At 58.9% G+C, this 24,477-nt stretch overlaps 1 protein-coding gene across 1 annotated transcript in view; it reads right to left on the bottom strand.

Annotated features, from left to right (window-relative positions):
* The window catches only part of PPARGC1B (PPARG coactivator 1 beta), a 45,926-nt gene that overhangs the window by 8,337 nt on the left and 13,112 nt on the right, over positions 1-24,477 (bottom strand). Inside the window, exons 2-7 of the mRNA XM_083871686.1 lie at positions 7,146-7,319; positions 4,807-5,019; positions 2,886-2,996; positions 1,180-2,236; positions 676-712; positions 259-323 (exon numbers count right to left, since the gene is read on the bottom strand). Coding sequence (XP_083727812.1) covers positions 259-323; positions 676-712; positions 1,180-2,236; positions 2,886-2,996; positions 4,807-5,019; positions 7,146-7,319 — 1,657 coding nt within the window. The remainder of the gene's footprint in view (positions 1-258; positions 324-675; positions 713-1,179; positions 2,237-2,885; positions 2,997-4,806; positions 5,020-7,145; positions 7,320-24,477) is intronic.

Genomic DNA, 24,477 nt, shown 5'->3' with positions numbered 1-24,477 from the left:
GGACTCTCCCTTCCCTCCTGGCTCATGCAGGGCCCTCCTGAACAGCTCCTCCCACCCCAAACACATTCCCCTGAGCTGCTCGTGGTGCTCGGATGTGGCAGTGCACAGGGAGTCTCCTGTGTCTGCAGTGTGAAGCGGATGAAGGTGCCCCCTTGGCTGGGTAGGCTGGAACTGATGCCTCCAGGCTGAATTTAGGGTAAATGAGCCCCCTCCTAGAGGAGAATTTTGCAAAAGTAAAGAATTCAAAGCCAGTCCTACCTGCTGTCCCACACAGCTCCACAGTCAGCATTGGCTCAAAGTTTCTCTTCCCAAAGGTTGGGTCACTGCAGAAGAGCAGAAAACCAGGAGAGAGAAAGTGTTTAGGTGAACCACAGCCCCAAAACCCGAAAGAAAGCTGAGAAAACACTGCCCACAAGTGAACCCTCCCACTTTGGCTGGTGCCTGACTGAGTAACCCGACAAAGGCAGTGGGGTGAGCAGCTCCAGGGCACACACAACATGCCCTGGGAATGGGACTCTCCCAGCTCCTTGCACCCTGTGGCTCCCCAGAGCCCCATGCCCAGCAGTGCAGCTCAGTGTGCTCTGCAAACACAACTCTCTGTGCTGCCTGCAGAGGTCCCGCACAGCCACACGTCCCCAGCCCCAGGTTGGTTCACTCAGCCCCATCTGCACTTACGTTTGTGCCAAGGACAGCGTGAGACACCTGGGTGTTTCTGAAAGGAGGAGAGAAGCAGGTTACCCGTGGAGCTGTATCCCTGCAGTGCCCACTGAGGGCTTTGCCCACCTGAAAGGGATGGCTCACGCTGCCAGGGCTGAGCCATTCCTGCACTTACAGCGTGCTGGGGTTTTGGGGCACCACTGCAGCTGAACCCCAGAGCCCAAACCCAGGGTGAACCCATGGGGAAGAACCTGGAGGGATGGGGCAACCTGGTCCCTGCTGGGTTATGGCCACACCAACTCCTTCACCTCATTATAAGGATGGGGAAACTGAGGCACAAGATGCCCATGGATTGAAAAGCCTCCCAAAAGAGAAGAGACCCTCAGCACTCCACAGCCAGGCAGCTGCTCAGAGCTCTCCTGCCAGCTGAGTGCCCAGCACCTGCCCAAGGCAGGGATGGCAGGGGCAGCACAGACACCTGGGGAGGGTGAGCAGGGTGACAGCCCCCCAGCCCCTCCTCACCTGTTTGCTCCAGGAGGGCACAGCGCCGGCTCTCAGTGCCCACCTCGCCATCCCCCAGGGAGCCCAGGCACAAGGGCTGGGGCTCTGCAGATGGGGCTGTGCCCCCCACCTCCACCTCTGCCGCCGGCTCTTCGGCAGAGAAACCCTCCAGCCCCGGGCACTGCGCAGCCTCCCTGCAGCCCAGGGGCACGGAGGACTCGGCGTGGGGCTCATCGAGGAAGGAGAGCCAATGCCCCAGCTCGGGGTTGAGTCTCTTGGAGCGGCGCACGGCGTAAAGCGCGCTGTCCTGCCTGCGGGCCGCCTTCCCTGTGCCCCCCTCCTGCTTCCCGGCATCGTCCTCCAGGCCACCCGGCTCCAGCGGCGCCTCCACCTCGGGGCTCTGCCGGGGCTCGCCCTTCTCAGCCACCGCCTTCACTCTGGACGTGCAAGTCCCACTCGTGTCCTCCCCATCGGGTGGCACAGGGGAGCAGGAGCCGGGCGGCCGCGCCAGGGCGGCGTACACGGGTTTGCCCAGGCGGTACGGCTTGCTGACATCGCACAGCAGGTCCCGTGCCAGCAGCTCCTTCAGGATGGAGAAGGATGCCGTGGGTTTCTTGCAGCCTCCTGTTGCCTGCCAGGCGCAGCCCGGCCGGCTCTGGGCACAGTCCGGTTTGGCTCTCTTGAAGGGGCTGCAGGGCTGGGGTTTGGTGTCGGTGGGGTCGCGGGTGGGCAGCTTGCGAGGGGGCAGGCAGTAGGTGTGCATGTAGCGGATCAGCTCCACCACCGAGTGCAGCTCTCCCTCGCAGGGGAACTGACCGCCAGTGCTGTCCTCTGCCAAGGACAGGGCAGCCACTGAGTCGCCGGAGCTCAGTGAGTCCTCGCTGGAGTCGCTGTCGTCCTCGTGGTGGGTGCAGTCGCCCAGGGATGGGTGGTGGGTGCTGCCGGGGCACTCCTCGGGTGCCTGGGGGGCTTTGGTCTGGGAGCAGGAGGTGCTGGAGGTGAGGTGCCGGTGCAGCTCCGTGCAGCTGCGGCTCTGTGCCTGCGGGACGCTCGCCCTCCTGTCCCGGGGACCCTCCACCTGCCGAGAGGAGAGAGGAGAGTGTCAGCCCTGAGCCCCACAGCCACCACCCACCACCACAGGCAGAGCCACCCCACACCCTCAAACCCCCTGGTTCTGTCTCATCAACACCCCGACCTGCCTGGGGTCAGCCCTGTGCCCCGAGTGCTGCCCCTCCTGCACACAGCAATGCTCCTTCTCCCCAGGAGGGATCTGCTGCTCTTCCCAGACAATCTAATTTTCTGGGCCTAATGCACGGCACAATTACCATTAGCAAAGTAGGAAAATCCTTGATGGCACCTTCTGCCGGGTTTCAGCTCAGCTGAAGTGTTGGGGTGGGCTCTGCAGGATGACAGGCAGTGACTCCTGGCCAAAAGCCTTGCCTTGGGCTCAGAGTCAGCAGGGAGGGGGGCAAGGGGGTGCCCAGGGAGCACATGGGGCTTTCACAAATGGGTGCTTAGGGAAGCTGGGAGAGACCAAACCCCCCTGGGTTCAAGTGAGATCCAAGTGCTTCTTATCACAGCACAAAGTCTAAAGCTTTGCAGAGCCCTGACAGGCGCACTGCAGGGGACAGTCCTTGCCTGTCCCCAACCCCTTGGCCAGCCCAGAGGCTCCCCATCCTTTGGGACAGCTCCCAGGAGGTGGGTGCTGCAGGGGCTGGAGGCAGTACCTTTGTGCAGGGCCGGGCTGGCCGGGATTTTGGGGTCCCCGGGCGCCGGGCGCTCCCGTCCCGCTGGGCCTCGCAGCTCGGAGGCGACGGAGACAGGAGCAGCTTCTTCAGCTGCAAAGAGAAGGGGCAAGAAAAGGAGTGGGCATCGCAGTGAGGGCAGGAGAAAAAACACCCAGGAGGCCACAGCCCCTTGGTTCATGTGTGAGCACATCCATTACCGAGCATCCGACCCAAAAATGGGACAAAAAAAAGTATCAGGCAGAGGGAGGGTTAGGGTTAGGATTTCCCACCTCCTCGTGGCTGTGGGGCAGGTGCCTGGCTGTGTGCAGCCCTGTCCCCACAATATTCAGCTCAAAGACCCCCAGGCAGGCTGGAGCTGTGAGGACAGGAGGGAATTTCCTTCCCAGGGACAACCCCACTGGTGTGAGACACACAGGAGCTGCCGTGGCATCCCAGCTTCTCACTCCACCAGTTCTGCCCTGAGGTGACAGAGGCTTTACAGTGGTGTGAGTGATGGCTTTGGACAGCTCGCTGTCCCCTTGCAAGGCTCATTTAGCCAAAACATCCAGAGAGGGCCTTGACTCATTAACAAGCTTTCAAGGCAGTTTTGCAGATGCAATTCCCGGTGGGATCTCCAGGATCTCCCCCAGCACTGCACCAAGCCCAGGGGTGCTGGGAGCAGTGTTTTCCCCACAGTGCCACCACTTCTGACAGCAGGGTCAGCACATTCTCCTTCTACTCAACCCCCATTTTGGTCAGGGGGGAGGGAAAAAAACAACAAACCCAGACCCCACACCCAGCAACAACATTTGGGATTGTGCCCGTGGGGCTCTAACAACCCGAGGCGACAACAGCTCAACAGCAAGACGACTGCGTAGGCACCGGGGACTGCAGGAGAGACAGATCTGGGGCTCCCGGGGGGCACAGAGCCCTGGGGGGGTCAGGGAGTGATAGAAAAGGGTCAGGGTCTGCCAGGAAATGCCAGCCGGGGCACCAGCAGCTTTAGGAGTGAGGCTCCTGTTGGTGGAAGCGCCCAGCACCCTTTACCCCCCCCCCGCCCCTGCAACGTATACATCCTATATATACACATACAGGTCATGTGTGATATATACCCCTGCGGGGCGTGGGCGGTGGAAATGCACGCTGTCACCACTGGATGTCACTCCTCCCCTTTGGCTGGGATTTTGGGGATACCCCAGGACTGGGCTGGGGGCTCTGGGGAGGACTGGGAGGCGCAGGAGGGAGCAGGCTGGGGGTTCTGTGCCAGGGAACCTCCCAGGGAGGGCAGGAAACGCTCCCAGTTCATCCTGGCCAGGAAGGGGAGTGGGGCTGGAGCCAAAATATTGTAGGGAACCAAGAGGGATGCTCCAGCCACCAAATCTGGAGGGACTGGAGGCCACACAGCCCCTGAGGGGGGTCGGTGGAAGGCACAGGGAGGGTCAAACCCTCCCACTGAAAGCCGAGGGCAGGGGCTGGCACTCAGGCAAACCCCTCCTGTGACAGCAGAGAGCTCAGCCCAGGGCAGAGCCAGGGGGAACAGCCACCACTGCCCACGGGCACGGGGCTGGGATGAGCCAGGGAGAGAGCCCCGGGCAGCCCCACACCTGCAGTGGGATTAAAAGCAGGTTGTGGTTGTGCCAAAGCAGCCCCCAGCCCTCTGCCAACCCGCCCCCCACCCCGTGCAGAGATAGATTTGTATACACACAGCTCGTTCCCGTGAGGATGGTGATGGAGGTGACAGCAATGATGCAGAACATGTATACGTATACAATACAAGTATATGCTTTGGTATTGACGGTTAAAAGAGAGTTTTAAGCCTAGAATGAAAAAATTCAGACCTTGGCTTCCTATCATACCCATGCAGCCGGCTTATCTGGGGCTCATCCAAATCCACCTTAAACAGTAGGAAGTGGGTTCTTACTAGAGACAGCTCATCACCCTCGGGGGCCGGGGGCGGCCCCCCCGTGACCGGGGCGGTGGGTTTGGGGGAAGGGGCGGGTGAGGTGGTGGCAGAGTTGAGCATGTCCCCCTCTTCCATAGTTCTGAAGGCAGCCAGGCCCATGTCATCTCCCTGAATATCATCCAAAGTCTCGGTGAGGGCTGCCAGCAGCGCTTCGTTCTCGCTGTCTATTATCTGAAAGGAGCAAGGCAAGAGAAGAAAGGGGGTGTGTTAGGCTGGGCAGAGGGTCCCTGGGGTGCTGGAGAGGGAACGAGGACCAGCAGAGCCACACCAGCTCCCACACTTCCCCTGTGAGGGTTTTTCCCCAGCACAGCACGAGGATGGGGTGAGGAGAGGCCCAGAAAAGGAGCATCAGTCTGTCCACCTGCACCCCAGCAGGAGAAGAATGAATCAGAGCAGCTTCTCTCCCTACAGTCCCTCCACCCCATCATGAGGCAAACAGCAGCAGATAGAGGATTTGTGAGGAAAAAGCTCCTGGCCCAAACCCTCCTGACTCTGGGCTGCAAATGCAAGAGCTGTGAGCTCAGCCAGGGCTGCCCAGTGGGCGAGAGGGCACAGCCTCCCAGGAGGGCACAGCTTGTGCCAACAGCCACTCTGAGCTTTGTGTTCACTAAAAGCCCCCAAACACAGGCACCTCCAGCTCCTCAGGGGCTCTCAGCCCTCACACTTAAAGCTGGTGCACCCAGTGCTCTGTGAGAGACCCTGTCCCAGAGCACAGCCCCAGTCACTCCCAAATCTCCCATCAGCATCATGCTGTTCACCCAAAAAGTGGGTCAGGGGAGCTGTAAGGCAAAGCCCATCTCACTCTGGGCCAGGCAGGGCCAGGGGCTGCTCCTGCCTCCCCCCTGCCCCCTGCTCCAGCTTGACTTGAGTCCCTCTTTTCATCTGAGCTTTGCCTTTGCTGATGCACCTCCAGCCTTCCCAGTGCCCTCCCAGCCCCACGAGCTCCCTTCCAGCACTGGCAACACGGTGCTGAAGCCCAGAAGAGGATGCAGAAGCTGAGGAATGGCTGGAGTGAGCCAGGAGCTCCTTCTTTTTGGTCCTCCTCCATCATAATCTGAATGTAAACCATGTCCAATGAGAAGCAGGCTACCATCAGCGATAAAATTAGCACGGGGGTAAAGTCAGGCTCACAGGCAGGACTGCTGCCTGCATACAGCCTCCTGTGTTTCTCTCCTCTTGTTTGAAAATTAAACATCTTTTGTTCCATGCCCTAACCTTGCTCGCAGTTACTAGAGCAGGCTCCAGGGAAAGGCAGCAGGATGCTCCATTTTTGGCTCCGTTTCTTTTCCTCCTGTTATTGGCACGAGATTGCTGTGCATACAAGTTCAGTGGGATACATTTCATCATAGTCCACTGCTCCTCATCGGCCTGGCTTTTGCATTTCTTTTCTGTTTATCTTTTCCCCAGGAAGTTCACGGAAAATATGCATCTCGTGATGAAGGTCCCTCAGCTGGGCTGGACCATTTTCAAGCACAGCATCAGCCCAGCATAAAAGCCAGAGGGTTGTTATTATGGGCAGGTTAGAAAATACCGAGGCTTTTTTTTACCTCCTTGTTCAAATAGAAACCCTCCTCCTCCCAAAAATGTAACCCAGGCTTGGTGATTAGATGGTACCAGTGGCTCACAACCTCCTTGTGCAAGGCCTGGGTGCTGCTCAGGAGGGCACAGAGACCCCCAGCCCCAAGGACAGGCACACTCAGGGCATGGCAGGAGCTTTGGGCAGGGTGAGGGTCTGCCCAGCCTGCTCTGTGCCCAGTCCCCTCTTCCTCTCCCTGCTTCCAACCTGTCTGTGCTGTGCCCACAGCCCTGCAGGAGATGAAACGAGAGATGGGAGCAGAGGGATGTGGAGCAGCCCTGTCCCAGCTTTGCACCGAGCTGCCACAGCCATGGATCCAGCCCAGAGCTGAGGAGAGGAACCAGTCCCACACACAGAGGGGGCTGCCAGAGCCTGTTTTGTTTCCCCAAAACAGAGGCAGGGGCTGCTCTGTGCTCCTGGGGAGGGAATTCTCCCAGGGCTGAGACCCCCGCAGTGCCGCCCTGGCATTCCTGGAATGGAACAGGACACGCTGCAATTCCCTGTGAATAATCCAGCACAGGAGGGCTGGCTCAGCATCCTCCTCCTCCCTCCTCCTCCTCCTCATTAGCCCTACTCCGCTTGCCCCATTTAGAGCCGGTGCACAAATTAATGGAGCACTAATCAGCTGGGGAGGAGATATTAATAGTTGTGTGTGTGTTCCCTCCTCCCACCTTCCTTCTCCTTCTCCCCCCTGCCTCCGTGCTGGGGGGGATGGGGGTACCTGGAAGAGCTCGGAGTCGTCGGTGCTGTACTGGCTGGAGTCTGTCTCCGAGTGCTCCCCGCCCCACTGCAGCTCGCTGAAGCAGCCGGCAGAGTCCAGGTCTCCGGCGTCCAGCTGGGACAGATCGATCTCGGGGAAGTCGGAGTAGAGGTGCTCCTCTCCAGACACCTCATACTGCACAGGGGAAAGGAGAGAAACGGGCTGAGCACACCGGTGCAGGCAGCAAAGACAGCAGCATCCCCCCATGGGGACAGCCAGTGATCCCAACCCCTGGTGCATCCACCTCCAGGTGATCCCAGCCCCTGGTGCATCCACCTCCAGGTGATCCCAGCCCTGCTCCAGCATCAGTCACCGCTTCTCCTGGAGCAGTGACACGGGGCTGGCAGGGTGTGCTGGGCACATTTTCATCCAATTGATCTGCACAGCCCCGGTGCTCCCAGCCCCAGAGCTCCCAAGCCCTGGAGCTCCCAGTCCTGGTATTCCCAGCCCTGTTCCAGACCCTGTCCCCACTTCTCCTGGAGCTGGCAGGGTGTGGTGGGCACCTTGTCACCCCTTCGATCTGCACAGCCTGGCATTGGTCACTGTGAGCAGCCCCAGAGCTGCCACCAAACCCCCTCTTGGTGTCCCAGCTGTGGCAGACGTTGGAGCAGCAGCGGAAGAGCCTGGTCTCTCCCAGGGCACAGCACAGCCACCCCAGGGCTCTTAGGGGCAATTCCTGCCCTTGGTGCCCTAAAAGTGACATCCAGGTTGTGCAGGTGGCCTGGGGATCAGCACAGGAGACCTGGGGCAGCAGCACACAGGGTCAGCCTCACACCTGGTGCTCAGCCTGTCCCCAGCACAGGGCCCTGAACCTCCCAGGACACCCCTCTGAACATCCCCAAGCTCTGCCAAGGCAACCCAGACCCCGCTCCCTGCAGGATGAGAAGAGCAGCATGGAAATGAATGGATGCCACATCACAGGGAGTGATGTGAGCTGCAGGAACTGAGCTAAAAAATCTCAATTTAACCACAGAAAAGACCTGGCACCTGCCCCACTTGGGCCTGGCTTCCAGCCACGAAACCCCAGGGCTGCACCCAGCACCCAAGGGAGCCTGGGCTGGCACCAGCACCCACTGCCTGCCCTGGCATTTGGGCCCTGCCTGGTGTCCAGGCTAAAACACGGAGGGGAAAGGTCTGCTGCGACTCCTCCCAGCACTGCCTGCCCAAGGGGAGGTTTCTGGCAGGGAGGGAAGCAAGTTTATTTACAGAGCAAATGGATTTTGGAGCAGGCAAACATCTGAGCATGTGAGAGAGGCTGCAGGGGAGCAAAGGGGCCCCTCCTCCTGAAGCACCAGGGAAGGGTCTCCTCTGTCACTCAGTGGGAAGGAAAAAGGGATTTCAAACCCAGCTGCAGGAATGGAAAAGACAGCTTTCCTCTGTTTCTCTTCTCATTTTTTGTTTTTCAAATTGGGATAATCTGGGATTACCCACTGTGTTGCCCCAGGCTGATGAGCCTGTCTGCCACGCTCCCCACCACAGCCAGGACACTCCAAAGGACACTCCCCTGCACACACACACACTCCCATTTCACATCTCTCACCTGCTTCCCACCCTGCCCAGTCCCAGGGGAGGTGGAAAACAGGGAGAGAACACCTTGGAGGGCACAGCAAGGGCAGGGGAGAGGGGTTTTATGGCCTGATGGTGAGGCAGTGCCACGTCCCAGCCATGCCCAGGGGCTGCAGTGGGGCTGGGGGATTCAGGAGCTGCTGATGCTGCCCCAGACAAAGCTCTGGGAGCTGCCCCCACTCTGGGGAATGCTCTCCCAGCATCCTCCTTTCACCTTTTTGCTGGAGGGATGTGTTTATCATGCAAACACCACAAGTGTGGTGGCATAAAGTGTATCGGGCACCCCTGAGTGGCTCTGGGAGCTGATGCTCCTCACTGGGCACCCAGGGATGGGGATTTCCTCACCCGCCCTGGAAAACCTTTTGTTCCCAGGTGTCAGGGCACGAGCAACAAGTCAGGAGTCCCCACTGCCAGCTCTGGGGGGACACAGATGCTGCCCTTCCCCTTGTTGTGTCCCCTCTGCTCAGGGACTCCTCTGGGATCAGATGTCCTTTGGCCTTTCAGATGTGTCCCTTACCTGCTGTGGCTTGTCCCTGCCTTCCCGGCCCTGCTCTAGCTCCTGCTCCAGAAAAAAAAGTCTTGTGACAACTTTGTCTCCCCCTTCTCCCCAAATCTTCCCATGGGAACACAGGCAAAGGCTTTTATTTTTAGCCAAGCCATACATACATAGATATACGTGTGTCTGTGTGTGCGTGTGTGCGTGCAATTAAAAATAGCAGAGCAGCCAAATTCTCCTGCTCCTTTTGATATGCCACAAGGGAAAAGATCCTGGTGCTGAGATCACAAGGAGCAGCTGACACCAGTGCTCGGGATGTCTTTTGATCAACTCCACAGATGTGACATGTCCCCATTGGCAACAGGGCCGGGTAAAAATAAACTCCTGCAATCTAATGCTGCTGAGCTGCCCTCTCTGGGCACTCTGGGGCAGGAGTGCCCCACCACTGCCACTGCTGGGGATGCTCCCAGGTACCACAGAGAATGCCCAAAACTCAGCTCTGTCTGTGTTGAGCCTCCTCCTCCTCCTCCTGGAAAAACACGGGAACAGCATTTCTTTAGTGGGGTCACCCATATCATCACCTGGATGGGCAGCTCTGCTAGGCAGTGGCATTCACCCAGCCCAGCCATGAGGCTCCAGAGGGAACCCAGCACCCCCAGCTGAGAACCCAGAGCCCTGAGCAGCCCTGAGAGCCCCTCTGGGCTGGCCATGGGGTGGGGAAGGGCCCAGCCCCCTGCCCAGCTCGGGGCTCCATGTAGAGGCTGCCTGTGGCCTGTGGGCACGAGACCTCCCCTGCTCTGACTCTCCCTTTTTCCCACCCTTTGCACTTCCTGCTGCCTTGGGAGAGGAGTGAACTTTTGTTCTAATTTTACTCGGGACTTTGTAGGAAGATCAGCCATGGGTTCTTGGTGTGCAGCCAGCAAACACCCATGGAGACATGCTCAGAAATTCAGAGGCATCCTCCAGCCCAGACACCTGGCCCGGGTGTGCTGCAGCAAGGCTGAGACCAGAGAGCTGCTGGCAGTGTCTGATGAGTCCCTGCTGCAGGCAGGAGAGCTCCTGCTGTCTCCTTGGTCAGCATCCCTTTGTCTCCAGGCAGTGGAAGAGCTCCTGGGTGCTCTGGGGCTGCAAGCAGTGCTCCCACTCCCTGTCCCTTTGCAATGTCCCCAGTCTGTCCTTCCCAGGGCTGTGGTGAGGCAGCACGAGGAGCTGGCACAGGGGTCAGATGTCAGATCCATCTCCCTGCCCAGCTGTGAGAGTGTTCAGTGCAGACCACTGTCTCTGGTGTCCCCAGGAGCTCTGGGGACATGTCCTGGGCTGGACCAGCAGCCACATCCAAGGATGTCCCAGCTCAGTGCTGGCTCCCAACACCCTGGGGACAGCAGGTGGGACACTGCTGCCCCTTTCAGTTCTTCTGGTTTGGAGCAGTGTGGACTCTGGCACGTGAGGTCTTATCTCTGAAGAGACACAAGACTCCTCCCCAAGCCCAACTGGAACTCAAACACTGGATTAACGAGACAGGCAATGTCTTCCTCTTTTCCAGTGACAACCTGGGCTCCTCAAACTAAACCCCTGCAGTCAGCAGGGCTGGAGAGGCTGGCTGGGGTCAGGCTGCTGGGGACAGCTGTATCCACGAGCCCAGGGAGAGCAGGAACAGCCCTGCTGCCAGGGAAGAGCAGCCTGAACCAGGGCAGAGGCTCAGCTCATTGTCTGCTCTGCTGAACTGGGCACGGCGCAGTGACCGTGACAGAGAGACCTGCAGGTGCTCTCCTCTGTCTGTCTCCCTCCAACAAAAGCACAGGTAGAAATTACCCTTATCTGCAGAAGCCCTGGCTCCAACCCCTTGAAGTCATGGCCAAGAATTGTGGCGTGGGCTGCGGGCACAGGGGGTGATGGCACAGGCAGCAGAGCCTGTGCTTAGTCAGCTGCACAGGGGCAGCCTCTGAAGTGCCGGCCTGGCTGCACCTTCCAGGAGCCTCCTCCTGCCCTGCCACTCACGTGCCACCCTCCTGCATGGAAAAGAGGAAGGGAAGAGGCAGCACCTCGGAGGGACAGCCAGGAACCAGCCTCCCTCCTCATTGGGGAGTAAATGGTGACTCAGCTCCTGCCTGCACAGCCAGCAGCCTGCCCGGAGCATTAAGGGATAAATATACATCCACACGTGCTGCAGGCACTGCCCCAAATCAGCCTGTGGTGCTCAGGCTGGGACCCAAAGCAGCAGGAGGTGAGAAATGCTGAGAACACCAAGTGCTGCTCCCACCAGCCCCACGGGCAGCTTCTCCCTCCTCGCCCTCAGCCAGGCCTGACTCGAAAAAGGAAAGAAAATCCTTGGGCAGGGGGTTGGTGGAGAGTTGTCTGGGCTTATCAGGGAAATCCGTGATCACAGACTGCTTCAAAAGGGGATTACAGCCCTGCAGGGAGACTGTGGGGCTGCTCCACCATGGGCTCTCACTGGGCAGGTGACACTGGGCTGGCTGCTGTGACACTGACTGGTGTGGCACTGGCTGGTGTGACATGGCTGGTGTGACATGGCTGGCGTGACAATGGCCTGGTGTGACAATGGCCTGGTGTGACACTGGGCTGGTGTGACACTGGATGGTGTGGCACTGGATGGTGTGGCACTGGATGGTGTGACACTGGACTGGCTGGTGTGGCACTGGATGATGTGACACTGGCTGGTGTGACACTGGCTGGTGTTACAATGGCCTGGTGTGACACTGGCTGGTGTGACAATGGCCTGGTGTGACACTGGCTGGTGTGGCACTGGGCTGGCTGGTGTGACACTGGCTGGTGTGACACTGGGCTGGTGTAGCACTGGATGATGTGACACTGGACGATGTGACACTGGGCTGGTGTGGCATTGGGCTGGCTGGTGTGACACTGGATGATGTGACACTGGGCTGGTGTGACACTGGATGATGTGACACTGCTGTTGTGACACTAGGCTGGTGTGACACTGGCTGGTGTGACAATGGCCTGGTGTGACACTGGATGGTGTGACACTGGGTTGGCTGGTGTAACACTGGATGATGTGACACTGGGCTGCTGTGACACTGCCTGCTGTGACACTGGGCACAGCCACTCACCCCTTTCAGGCAGGCAGGGCTGGGTGCCTGCAGACCCCCTGAGCTGCCCCAAAAGCAGAGTGAGGAGGCTTTGGGGGAATAACCCACACTGGGACCAAAGCCAGGGGTGAACCCTGCTGTCCCCACAGCTGCCAGCCTGGGGACACTGTCCTCGTGGGGTCAGGCCATCAGCACCTGGCCCAGCCCCTCACCATCCCCAAGGATGTGCCAGCTCCATCCCAGCCCAGAGGGATGAGGGATGTGTGGGGTGGGCAGCCTCCAGCACCAGGGAGGAGGGCAGAGGTGGGAATGGAGGAGAGAGCTATAAATAAGTGTAAATACAGCAAGGAGGCACCTGGCCAGAGCTGTGAAGGTCACAGGAGTGTGTGCCAGCAGATAAGCAACCCCCCTTCCCCAGTGGCATTTGACAAAATGTCACTGTGAATGAGGCAGAGGTGGTGTCGGGTTGTGCCTTGGCCCTGTCACCCCTTGACACCCCCGATATTTATATCCTGAGAGCCCCTCAGTGAAGGGCGAGGGGTCCCTGAGGTGAGGGGGACACACAGTGAGCACAGGGCCAGGCAGGACCCTCCTCCCCTCCCCAGGCACACAGGAAGCTCCCAGGCTGCAGGGAGCAGGAGACTCCTCGTTGTCCTGCCAGGAGTTTTGCCCTCTGCCCCCTGTTAATTTTTAATCACTTTTTTTTAAACTTTCTACTAATCTGTTTCAACGATTCAGCCCAGCAAGAGGCAAAACTTCATTTAAAGCCTGGACTAAGCAACCAGCAGCTCTTTTCTTCCTCCTGAGCTACTCCCAAACCAACTTTTCTGCTGGTTCTTCTGGGTGCAGCACGTGGGAGCTGCTGCTGGGCCCCAGGCTGGGCACGCTGTGCCAACACAGCCTGGACTCAGAGCTCGGACTCAAAGGTTGCACCTGGTGACCTCAGAAAGTCTTTTCCAACCTGAATGATTCTGTGATTCTATGGCACACGTGGAGCAGCCGCCCTCCCAATGCAGCCTGAGATGTGCTGAGTGGGAAAATGGGGTGCAGAGAGAGAAAAAGGGGGTGCTGAGAGAGAAAAAAGGAGGTGCTGAGTGGAAAAAGGGGGTGTAGAGTGGGAAAAGGGTGTGCTGAGAGGGAAAAAGGGGGTGCTGAGAGAAAAAAAGGAGGTGCTGAGAGGGAAAAAGGGGGTGTAGAGTGGGAAAAGGGCGTGCTGAGAGGGAAAAAGGGGGTGTAGAGTGGGAAAAGGGGTGCAGAGAGAGAAAAAGGAGGTGCTGAGTGGGAAAAGGGGGTGCAGAGTGGGAAAAGGGGGTGATGAGAGAGAAAAAGAGGGTGTAGAGTGTGAAAAAGTAGTGCCCAGTGCCAGGCTCTGAGCCCCAGCCCCAGCCTGAGCATGGTCTCGCTCACTGACTTTTGTCTTACATTAGGTGAGTGTAATTAAGATCAACCATGAGATGCCAGTAATGGGAAATATTAAACATTAACCGCAAACAATAAACATGAACTCGGCCAGGATAACTTTGATATGGAGGAAAGATGGAAGAAATTGCCCTAAACTGTCCTTGAGTCACAGGATAGAGAAAAGGAGCCTGAGATACTGGTAATAATGCCCTGGCTAAACAACATTCTGCTGGAACACTTCAAACAAAGGTGTGTCTGGTTTAGGAAGAAGGGCAGCAGCAAAGTATATCACAGGTTACAGAGCTGCATGTTCACACTACGCTCAGCTCGTTAATTCAGGCTCCAAATTACTGAGTCCACTTTGCTCCTGCCTGAGCTCCAGGAGCAGCCCAGGGCTGCAGCACCCACCAGGGAGCCCCCACAGAGCACAAAGCACCCCCTTAGTGCTGCCAGGCACAAGGCAAGGGCAGGAGGTGGCTGTGCCCCGTGCAAGGAGCAGACACAGCAGGAACAGGCTGTTCCCAAGGAGCCTCCTCCTCTCTCAACACCAGCTCATGGAAACAGCCCAGTCTGGCCGTGCTGGGGTCTGCCAGGGCTGGCCAGGCAGTGCCAGCACACCTGGGCACCCACAGCCTGCTCAGGGCTGTGTCTGCCTGAGTGTGACAGCTTTGTCCTGCACCCCTGGGGACAAACAGCAGCGCCCCTGGTCACCCACCCTGCCAGTCCAGCAGCCCCCAACACAGACCTGCCACTGGCTGCTCCAGCCCTGTCCCTGTCACCAGCTCCCTGTCACCACTCCATGGCAGGGCACACACACACCCCGGGCTGAGCACTGGTGAGGTTTTCTAAGAAATTCCTTCTTATCTCCCCCCCAAACCAAGGGCAGGACCAACGGACAGAGAGCTGCCACGTGCTGAGCTGGGCACAAAGCACAGGGGACACTGAAATGTCCTAACAGCTCTGTGTGTGACACCCTGGCCGTGGGGACAGGCAGGGAAGGAGCAGGAGGAGGAATAGGAGCAGGAGAAGGGGCAGGAAAAGGAGCAGGAGGAGCAGGAGCAGGGACAGGAGCAGGAGGAGGAACAGGAGCAGGAGGAACAGGAGCAGGAGCAGAAGCAGGAGGAACAGAAACAGAAGAAGCAGGAGCAGGAGCAAGCAGGGTTCCCCCAGCACCTCCTCAGTTCCTTCCTGCTGCCTTGTCTGTGCAGCACAGCCTGGGTGGGACAAGGACAGGGCAAGAGGATGGCCAGTGGGACTGGGAGCACTGAAATCCTTGGGATTGCTTCCACTCACACAGGGCTGGAGGTGGCAGGAGAGGCTGGCAGGGCAGGGGACACATCCTGACTCACTGAGGAGCTGACTGTTAGCCAGCTCTGCTGGTCACAAGAATTCCCCACGATGGCAACTCTCTCCTTTAGTGAGGAAAACATGAGGGGGTGATTATTTTCAGACCTTCCTCCTCAGAAGTCCCTGCAGCCACATGACTGATGTGGGCACAGGGACTCCAGTGAGGAGGAGCAGCCCTGTCCCTGCCCTGCTCTGGCCACCAGCCCCTTTTGGAGGTTTGGTGGCCCAGCTCAGAGTTTGGCAGGGCTCCACGAGGCCCTTTCTGCCCAGAGGACACTGCAAACATCCTCCCTTGGCACAGCCTGTCACACCTAACCCAGCTCAGCTCCCCGGGCACTGCTCACCCCTCTCAGGCACCTCCAAGAGCAAATCCCTGCCTGGAAACAGCCACTGCCCCTCCAGCATGAAGTCAGAGCTGTGGTGGCACTCAGAGCCACTGCCCATGGGGACATCACCTCCTTGTGCCACCAAGCCCAGCCACAGCTCCCTACCCACAGCCACAGCTTTGGGATCTTCCAAGCTCCCAAAATCTCCCCTTGGCTTTGCAGGAGCCACAGCCTGGATGGAGTCCTGGGAATCCCTGACCTGCTCCAAGTTGGCAAGGGCTGGAATTCTCAGCACATTCTGGCCCTCGGTGTCACCCTGTGTGTGACACGGAGCTGAGGTTACACCCGACCCAAGCCCTGCCTCAATCCTGCCCTTTTTACACCTGGAGAGAACCTGCTGCCTGCCAGAATGACACCCCAGCCCAGTGTCATCTCCCTGCCAGGCCTGTCACCATCACCAGGAGCCTTTTCACACCTCCCTGATGCTCTGCTGAGGAGCAGGGACTGCCTGGACAACCTGTTGTCACCCTGATTTTTTCCAGCCTTCTGATGTTTACACTGTCTATTGGAAAATTCTGATTTTTTACATTTTCCAGTAGAAAATGTAAACATCAGAAGGGTGAAAAAAAAATCAGGGTGACAGTCTGAGCACTCCCAGCCCCTCCTGCAGGGAGGTGGCAGCAGGGCAGGGGGAAAGCTCAATTCCTGCTCCCCCTCTTGCAGCACCTCTGGCTCTGAGGCTCATTGGGGGGGTTCAGGACTCCCCTGCCATGAAATCACCGTGGGCTGGCACTGCCCAGAGCTGCTCGTGCCACCAGCAGCCTCTTAGTGCTAATCAGGCACTAAGGCAGGAGACAGGGAAGGTTCAAGCTGGGGTTAAGAAGGCACAAGGAGGATCTTCCTGCATTAGCCTGACCTTGTGGCTGCTCCAGCCCCAGAATGCTCCAGGGATGGCCCTGCCCTGCTGGGGATCAGGCAACCACCACCAAACCCTCTCTGTGACCCTCCAGGAGCCTTTTTCCTGCTGGACACGGGGCTGTGCTGGCTCTCCTGCCAGGGTGGGCTGTGGGAGACCCCCCTGTGCCAAGCTCCCATGTGAAAATGAAGTTTTCAGCTGGAGGCATGAGGTCCCAGGGCACACAAACCTCTGTGCAAAGGGCAAAACCACTCAGCTCTGTCCTCACCCTCCTGCCCAGCCTGTCCAGGTGTGTCCATGCCCAAATTTCATGGTGGGAGCCCCAGTTCTGCTCCATGCCTGCTCCTGCTGCTGCCCTTCACACCTGCACCTCCCTGTCCCCATCACCTGGGGACAGCAAGAGCTGGGTCCCCCCACTTCTCCTCCTCTCCTTGCCCACCCAAATAAATTATTGCCCATTTTCTGAGGTGTCCTGGCCAGAGGGGACTGTCACCACACCACAATGCCCAGAAAGCTGCAGGGGATGTTGACAGCTGGGCATTTTCCAGGTGGGCATCAGGTAATCCTGAGGATAAAGTGATTGTCAGTATTGACACCACTCCAGGTTCTGTGGGAAAAGCAACCTGGGAGAGGAGAGCAGGTCCCAGCAGGTCTGTGGCTGCAGGGACACGCTCACAGGTGGATGGTGGAGGTGAGAACCCCGAGCAGCACCTCTGGGCAGGAGCTTCCAGCAGCACGAGCTGTTTGCTCTGGGGATTTCCTGGGGCTGCACAAGGCTTTGCTGTGTCCGGGGCTGCACCCAGGCATTGTCACTGTCCCAGCCAGGCCACCTGCCCCCAGGGCTGGGCTCTGTCCCTGTTTTTTTGGCTCTGCAGGGAGCATTTCTGGGAGCCACAGCCCGGAGCTGGTGCTGCCAACCTGCTTTCCTCGAGCTTCCTACTCTGCAAACAACTGACTCACCCTGGAAAGAAACTGCTCCAAGATCTCCAGATAGAAAAACCCCTATGAGGGCATGAAGCTCCTTCAGGAGCACATGCAAACCCACAATCACAAAGCTTTGTTCTATTTCTAATTCTCTCCTGTGAGGGACCACACCTTTCCCCTCCCCAAAACCCCAGGCAGGCTCAAACAGGGCATGAGAGGAGGGGTCTGGCCGCTCCCTGTGCCAGCAGCTCAGGGCTGGGGCCCCTCTCCTCCTCCCAAACCAGTTGGGGGCCCTTCTGCTCCTCCCAAACCGGTCGGGATGAAGCCCACAAGCACGAGTTCTTACACTAAATCAGATCCTTTAAGTGCTCCGTGTGCTGTGCTGGCTCCTTCACCACCCTGCCCTGAGCTTGCCTGCCCCCAGGCCTTGTCCCCCCTATTTTTGACCCCAGCTAATCCAGGGATCAAGAGAAAGCCTGAGACCCCAGGGCAGGCTGGCCTGAAATGCAGCCCTGAGCTCTGACAGAAACTGCTCTGACCCAGCAGCCACCTCTGGGTTGGGAACACCAAAGCCAGGGGTCCCCTCTGGTGCAGGAGAAGCCACCCCTACCCTGGCAGTGACATCCCAGGTGCCCTGAAACCCCAAGCAGGGCTGGTGGGGGTTCAGGCTCCTCAGCCCTGGCTCACTGTGCCACCTCCATGCACTCTGCACGTCCCCAGAGCCTGGAGCAGCTCCCAGTCATGTCAGCAGCTCCAGTTTGCAGCTCTGTGCCTTGTTCTTATCCACCCCTCTGCCTCTGCTGCCCCCGTGCCAGGGGCTGCCATGTGGGAACGGGGCCAAGTGTCCTTGTCACAGCCTCCAGTGTCACCTTGGAGGGCTCCTGCAGGGAGCAGGGCTGTGCTCGGGGGTGGCACTGCAGGGGGACATTGCTGGGGCACAGCTGGGGGAGAACAGGCAGCCCTGCATGTCCCAGCTTGGCAGGAGGGCACAGAGGGCAGGGTGGGCACAGCAGCAGAGCAGGCAGCCCCTCAGCCTGTCCCCCAGCCTGTCCCCCCAGCCTGTCCCCCCAGCCTGTCCCCCCCAGCCTGTCCCCCCAGCCTGTCCCCCCAGCCTGTCCCCCCCAGCCTGTCCCCCCAGCCTGTCCCCCAGCCTGTCCCCCAGCCTGTCCCCCCAGCCTGTCCCCCCAGCCTGTCCCCTCAGCCTGTCCCCCAGCCTGTCCCCCCAGCCTGTCCCCTCAGCCTGTCCCCCCAGCCTGTCCCCTCAGCCTGTCCCCTCAGCCTGTCCCCCAGCCTGTCCCCTCAGCCTGTCCCCCCAGCCTGTCCCCCCAGCCTGTCCCCCAGCCCTGTGAGCAGGTCGACACCGTGTGTACCCAGAGCTGGCCAAGCCAGCCTTAGTTATGCAAACCTCAACAGGAGCTGTTTCAACCAGTTGGACTCTTGCCTGGCAATCAGGTGCCTTCCTCCTCCTCCTCCTCCTTCTCCTCCTTCCTTGAGCAGCTGCCCAAACTCTGTGGGTGCCTCTGTCCCCACACGTTCTGCTGTGGGTGAGGGGCTGTCCCTCCCTGGGGTGCCCCAGGATTTGGGGGGCAGTCAGGGGGCTCAGTGACCCCCAGCACCATGTGCTGCTCTCCCCTAGCTCAGCTGTGAGCCAGCCCTGCCAGTGGGGTGTCCTTGAGGTGTCCTCAAGTGTCCCTGTACTGCCAAGGCACAGGTGGCACCGTGGGTGAGCACAGGGAAGGAAGGTTGTCTGCACCCTGCACAGAATCATGGAATGGTTTGAATGGGGAGGGGACCTTAAAGATCTTTATCCAGTCCCCAAATTGTTCCAAGTCCCATCCAAGCTGGCCTTGGACACTTCCAGGGATCCAGGGGCAGCCCCAGTTTCAGAGATCTGGGGCAGTGCAAGGCCCGGGGTGCAGCAGTGGGAAGGGGCTGTTTGCCCCATGGCTGGGGAGGTTTACCCAGCATTGTGCTCACGTTGGCATTTCCCATCCCTGGGAGGTGCAGGAACCCAAGCAAAAGACTTCCTGTGGAAGGAAGGATGCAGGAAAGAAGTCCTGGTGCTGTGAGGCACAAAGGAAGGCTTGGGCAGAGCTGGTCACTGTTCCTGTCACCAGCTGCCCCTGCCACACTCACACCTCGTGGCAATGGCTCAGTGTTTGGCTCTGCCTGGAGAAACTCTCCCCAGGCCAGGAGGAGCCAGCAGTGGACAGCATCTGTTCCAAACATCCTCCGACATTGCAAAATACGGGAAAAATCCCAGATCCCAGCACCAGGAATCTTCATGCAAATCTCCTCGTTCCCAAGGCAGTACCAAGCCTGCACTCTGGGATGCCAGGAAAGCCACAGGCTGACTCTGCACGGGGCTCTGCAGCCTTTGCACAACTCTCCAGCCTCTCCTTGAATTTCAACACGGATTATCAGGCACTGATTGAGTCAGTGGAGGCCCAGCAGCCCCAGCTCCATCAGGGAACTGTCCCCTCCCCACCATCAGCTGCTCCTGGCAGCTGCAGTGGCACAGCCAGGCTGCTCTGGGGGTTTGGGGACCACAGGGATCAGCAGCTGCACAGGGTCAGAGCAGTCCTGGCTGCACCAGCAGCAGGGATATGAGCTGACACCGGGCTGGGGTGGCACAAGGGGAGGCTCCATCCCTGTTTTCTTTACTACAAAATTCTGTGCAACAAAATAAAGCCTTTGCCAAAATGAAATGGGCCCCAAGCCAGCTCCTTCCAAGGCTCCCTGGAACGCTCTGCTCTGTCATCCCTCGGCAGGCGCTGAGATTTTGTGCAGGTATCAGTTTTTCTGTTCAAGATGCTTTTCCAGCTGGATGTCTTTGATGAGCTTTTCTGCAGAGGTGGCATGGAGCTGGAGGAGCAGGGAAACCTGCCTGTGGTGAATGGTAAAACCCTCTGGCAACGCCGTGACGCTGCTCCAGACACGGTGTCTAAATATAGACTCCTCATTTATTATCCTGCAGCTGCTGGGTTTGGTGTGAGAAGAGCCAGGGGCTGCACTGATGCTCCCCTCACCCATGGCTGGGACAGCCTGGACACATCCACAGGCTCACACTGGCCCAAACAGGGTGCAAAGCATAAAATAATCCAAGAACCTTTTCCCTGGGTGCCTCCTGAGAGATGAGACTGAGTCTAAATCCTGCACTCTGCATCCCACGAGGGTTTAGGTGTGCTGGCATGAGTGGTGCCTGGGTGGGAAGGGGTCCCCCTGCTCCTGGTGAGTGCAGGAGTGGTTCCCAGGCTTCTGAGCAAAGGATTGGGTGGCTTTCCTGTGCCTTCACACTGCCAAAATCCAGAGATCTTCCTCAACCAACCCAGGCAGAGATGGAGCAGAGAGAGAGGCAGGAGGGGCAGGGAGCCATGGGTGCCATCGAGTGCCAGGCCTCCATCTCCTTTCCCTCTGGGATGTGCAAGAGAGAGATAAATCCTGGTGTGACCCCAGTGCTTGGCAAAGGATCCCCTGCCTGTAGTGCCAGGGAGACAGCGAGTGCAGCCAGGTTGAGCACTGGCACCCGTGGCAGCCTGGGGTGAGGAGGCATCCCTGCCTTCTGGAAACCACAGGAAAGTCACCCATCCTTTGGCAGGAGGCCTGGCTGCCTCCATCAGCACATCTGGCAGAAAAGGGGTGAAAAAGGAGGGATGCCCTGCGTGGCCAGGCCAGCCAGGCTGGGCTGTGGCCCTGCTGGGACTGGCAGCAGCCATCCCCCCACTGCTGGCACCGGGTCCCGTTGAGACGGGGCCAAGCGGGACGGAACTCCAGGCATCCATCCTGCCTCCCGGGGCTCCCAGCTGGGTCACGCTGGGACACTCAGCTCCCTGGGTGGCCAGGACCCTGCTGCCAGCACTGCCAGCACTGCCAGCCCCACCAGCACAGCCCTGGCCAAAGGAACCAGCCCCCAGCTCCCCAGCCTGCCCCCCACAGCCACCACACCGGCTGAGCAGGAGGCTGGGAAGTGCCAGGAGAGGGTTAAACCATTCATCATCCCTGCTGGAGAGCAGCTGGACCCTCTGCAGCACCACTCCTGCACTCCACACGCTGCTACTGGGACCTCTCAAGCTGTGGGGTCTGCCCCACCCCAGTAAACACTCCTTGGGGACAATGGGGTGGAGTGGTGGCAGCAGCAGACACAGCCTGGTGTCCACTGTGTCTGTGCCACCTGCTCAGGAGAGGACTGGGGACCTGCCTGACACTCCTGCTGCACACCCACCCTCACACAGCTGGGCTCTGGGAGGGTGGGACACAGCCCCCTGAGCATCCCCCCCAGCAGGGACAGAGGTGACAGTCCCTGCTCTGAGCATCCCAGCCCCTGGCTGGAGGCTGAGCCTGGTGGCTGCAGGAGCAGCCAATGCCCAGGGATACAAACGATGTCATGGCCCAGGCTGCTGTCCCCACACAGGGACAGGCAGGACCAGGCACGGGGCTCATGAAAAAGCCACTTGGAATGACGGAGTGTCCCCACTGCCATAGGGGCTGCAGAGAGGCTGTTCCTGCCAGTGACCCACGGGGACCTGCAGCACCAAACACCTCCCTGCTGTGCCTTTTGGGGCTGCTCCCCCTTCTCCCCTCATTCCCTTTCCAGGCACCATCCTATGCACGGACTTTCAGCAACCCAAAAAATCCCTCGATGTGATTCCTGGGTGACCTCCTCCTCCTCCCTGTGGTGACATCTGCTGAAGCAGCACAGAGGGGACACAGGGACGTCCTGTTTCTGCCTCCCCCCTCGGCCCCAGAGGCCTTTCCCCTGCTTTTCCCTGGTTCAGGAGGGGCATAAACCCTTGGGCAGTGGCTGGTATTTGGGTAAGAGGCCACACTGGGGTCCAGAGCCAGGAGCACGTGCTGCTGCTGCTGTCCTGACACACAGAGGACTGTGCCTGGCCATCAGCACAGGCTCCAGCAACTCTCCCACGGCCGCCAGCAACACCCCCGGGAGCCCCGAGCCCAGCTGTGAGAGGTGACAGGCAGGGGAAGAGCTCAGTGGAGGAGCAGAGCCCGCCTGCCTGAGGCTCTGCCCTCTCTGCCTGCACTGGAAGCCTTCCCACTGCTTTTTCCCCACTCCAGGACTGCTGCTGTCCTGCTGGGAGGAGCCCCGTGCCCATTTCAATGGGATACTCTGCCACAAAGCTCCTGTCCTCCTGTGCCATGCTCCTCCACCTTTCTTGGGCTTCCAACCCTGACCCTCTCCCACCTTGATTTTCCTAATGCCCACCAAGGAATTTGCAGGTATAAAGTGCTCACTCCATGCCATCAGTGCCCAGGAGCTGCTGGCATCCACCTTGGCATCTTTCTTGGAGAAAGATGGGCAAAAACCTCACCCTGGCACTGCTGAGCCCAGCCCTGGGCAGCCCCTGGGGCATCCCCCTCTCCAGGGCCACGGGTCCCGTGGCAAGGAGGCAGTGCCTGGGCAGCCAGAGCAGGGGACATCCAAAGAAGGAAAAGAGTTGGATGGATGGAGCTCCCTGGCCAGCCAGCCCATACTGTAAAAGGAGTGGGAGCAGGGAGTGCACAGCTCTGGCTCCAGCAGTTTTAAGATGGCTGTGAAGCTGAGAGAAGAAGGAGGAGAAGAAGAAGGAGGAGGAGGAGGACATTAACCCTCCCAGCACTGCGCTGCAGCCAGGAGCACTGCAGAGAGATGAATGGCAGCTTTCCAGAGGCTCCACTTAACAGTGGATGGATTGGGGACCACTCAACTCCCACCCAATAAAATCCAGCTGGTGATGCTTTCAGGGATGGCAGGGAGATGCTGACCTCAGACAAGGCTGTGGGAAGGAGGAGGAGAAACAGAAGGAGGAGAAGGAGGCAGATGACAAATAAAGGAGGTGACCCACCATGGGACAGGACATCCAGCAGGACCTTAAAGACCCCTTAATATGGACTCTCTGAAAAGATGCTCTTCCATTTGTGCAGCCCCTGGGGGCTCAGCACAGCAGAGGGGGAGGAAAGGGGCACCCCTGGGTGAAACTCCTCTGGGTGCCTGCATTGCCATCCCTTGCTGGCTGCTCAGCAGGGAGCAGCAGAGCCAAGTGACTGCTCAGCTTCCCTCCTCTTGTCCCTGCGGACACTCACGTGAATATTCACGTTTTTCCTGCTTAATGTTTTCCTTTAAAAACATCGGGCTTGGCCCTCCTGGTGCTTTTCTGCAGGAATCATCAGAGCCGCAGAGACTGGAGGAGCAAAGGTATCGGGCACTTAACAACAACTTCCCTTCTCCAAAGTTTTAATTGGTCATTGACGTCAAGTGATTATTGAGAATTATTAATTAAGAAAGCATTTAAGAGCCTGGCTTTTGTTGAGGTTTTGCCATTACAATTAGTTTATCGGCCAACAGGAGAAACATCAGCCTTCGCAGTCGCTTGGAGTGCACCAAAGTGCCCATAATTAATTTCCCTTTCCGCAGCAAGTGCTTTGCTCTGACCTGCCTTGGGGACTCGCCTTTCTCCAGGTGTGCCAACCACAACAGCCCTGAAAACACCCAGCCACGAGGACATCAGGATGGGAACACCGTGTCCCCTCCAACCCCTCACAGGCAACTACGCAGGGATAGCGGCTCTTTTCGGGAAAGCATCCTGGCCACACGCCCTGATCCTGGGGAGGAGGCCACCCTGCCTTTGAAAGAGATTTTCTTTTCATCTCCTTCCTGCCCTGGGGAGGCAGCTGCCTCGCAGGTGCTTGGCACTGAGAGGATGTGTTTTGGCAGCCCAACGCTTTTCCAGGAGTTCCCTCAAGCCCCTCACACACCGGCAGCACCCACCGCAGACAGCAGCAGGATGCTGGCGGGGTGAGCTGAGGCTGGAGAGGCAGGATAACCCCATGGAATGTCTGCAGGAGCGAGGTTTGAGCACTGCCTGATCCTGCCTCAGCCTGTGCACAACCTCGGGCTGTTCCCTCCAGCAGCAATTGCTGCCTCTGCACCTCTGCTGGGGCAGCAGCAGCTCCTCCTTCCCTGGGGGATCTGGGGTGCTGGTGGATGGATGGGGGAGGCTGAGAGGGCTGCTGAGGGGCTGGCAGGCTGCAGGGTGGGTGCCAGCACTGTCCAGCCCTTCCAGAGCAAGCTGCAGGGATGCAAGGATGCAGGGTGCAGGGATGCAGGATGCAGGGATGCAGGAACGCAGGATGCAGGGATGCAGCCCAGCCCTGCACTCCCAGGCGGATGCTGCTGCTGCTGCATTCCCTCACAGCACCCCAAGTGCAGCACCAGGAGGGACCAGCAGCCCCCGCTCAGCAACTGGGTCAGCTAAAT

This window comes from Zosterops lateralis, assembly GCF_965231275.1.
Source record: "Zosterops lateralis genome assembly, chromosome: 14".
In the NCBI taxonomy this organism is placed as follows: domain Eukaryota; kingdom Metazoa; phylum Chordata; class Aves; order Passeriformes; family Zosteropidae; genus Zosterops; species Zosterops lateralis.
The sequence above is the reverse complement of the archived record's forward strand: the minus strand, read 5'-3'. Positions and strand labels throughout refer to the sequence as shown.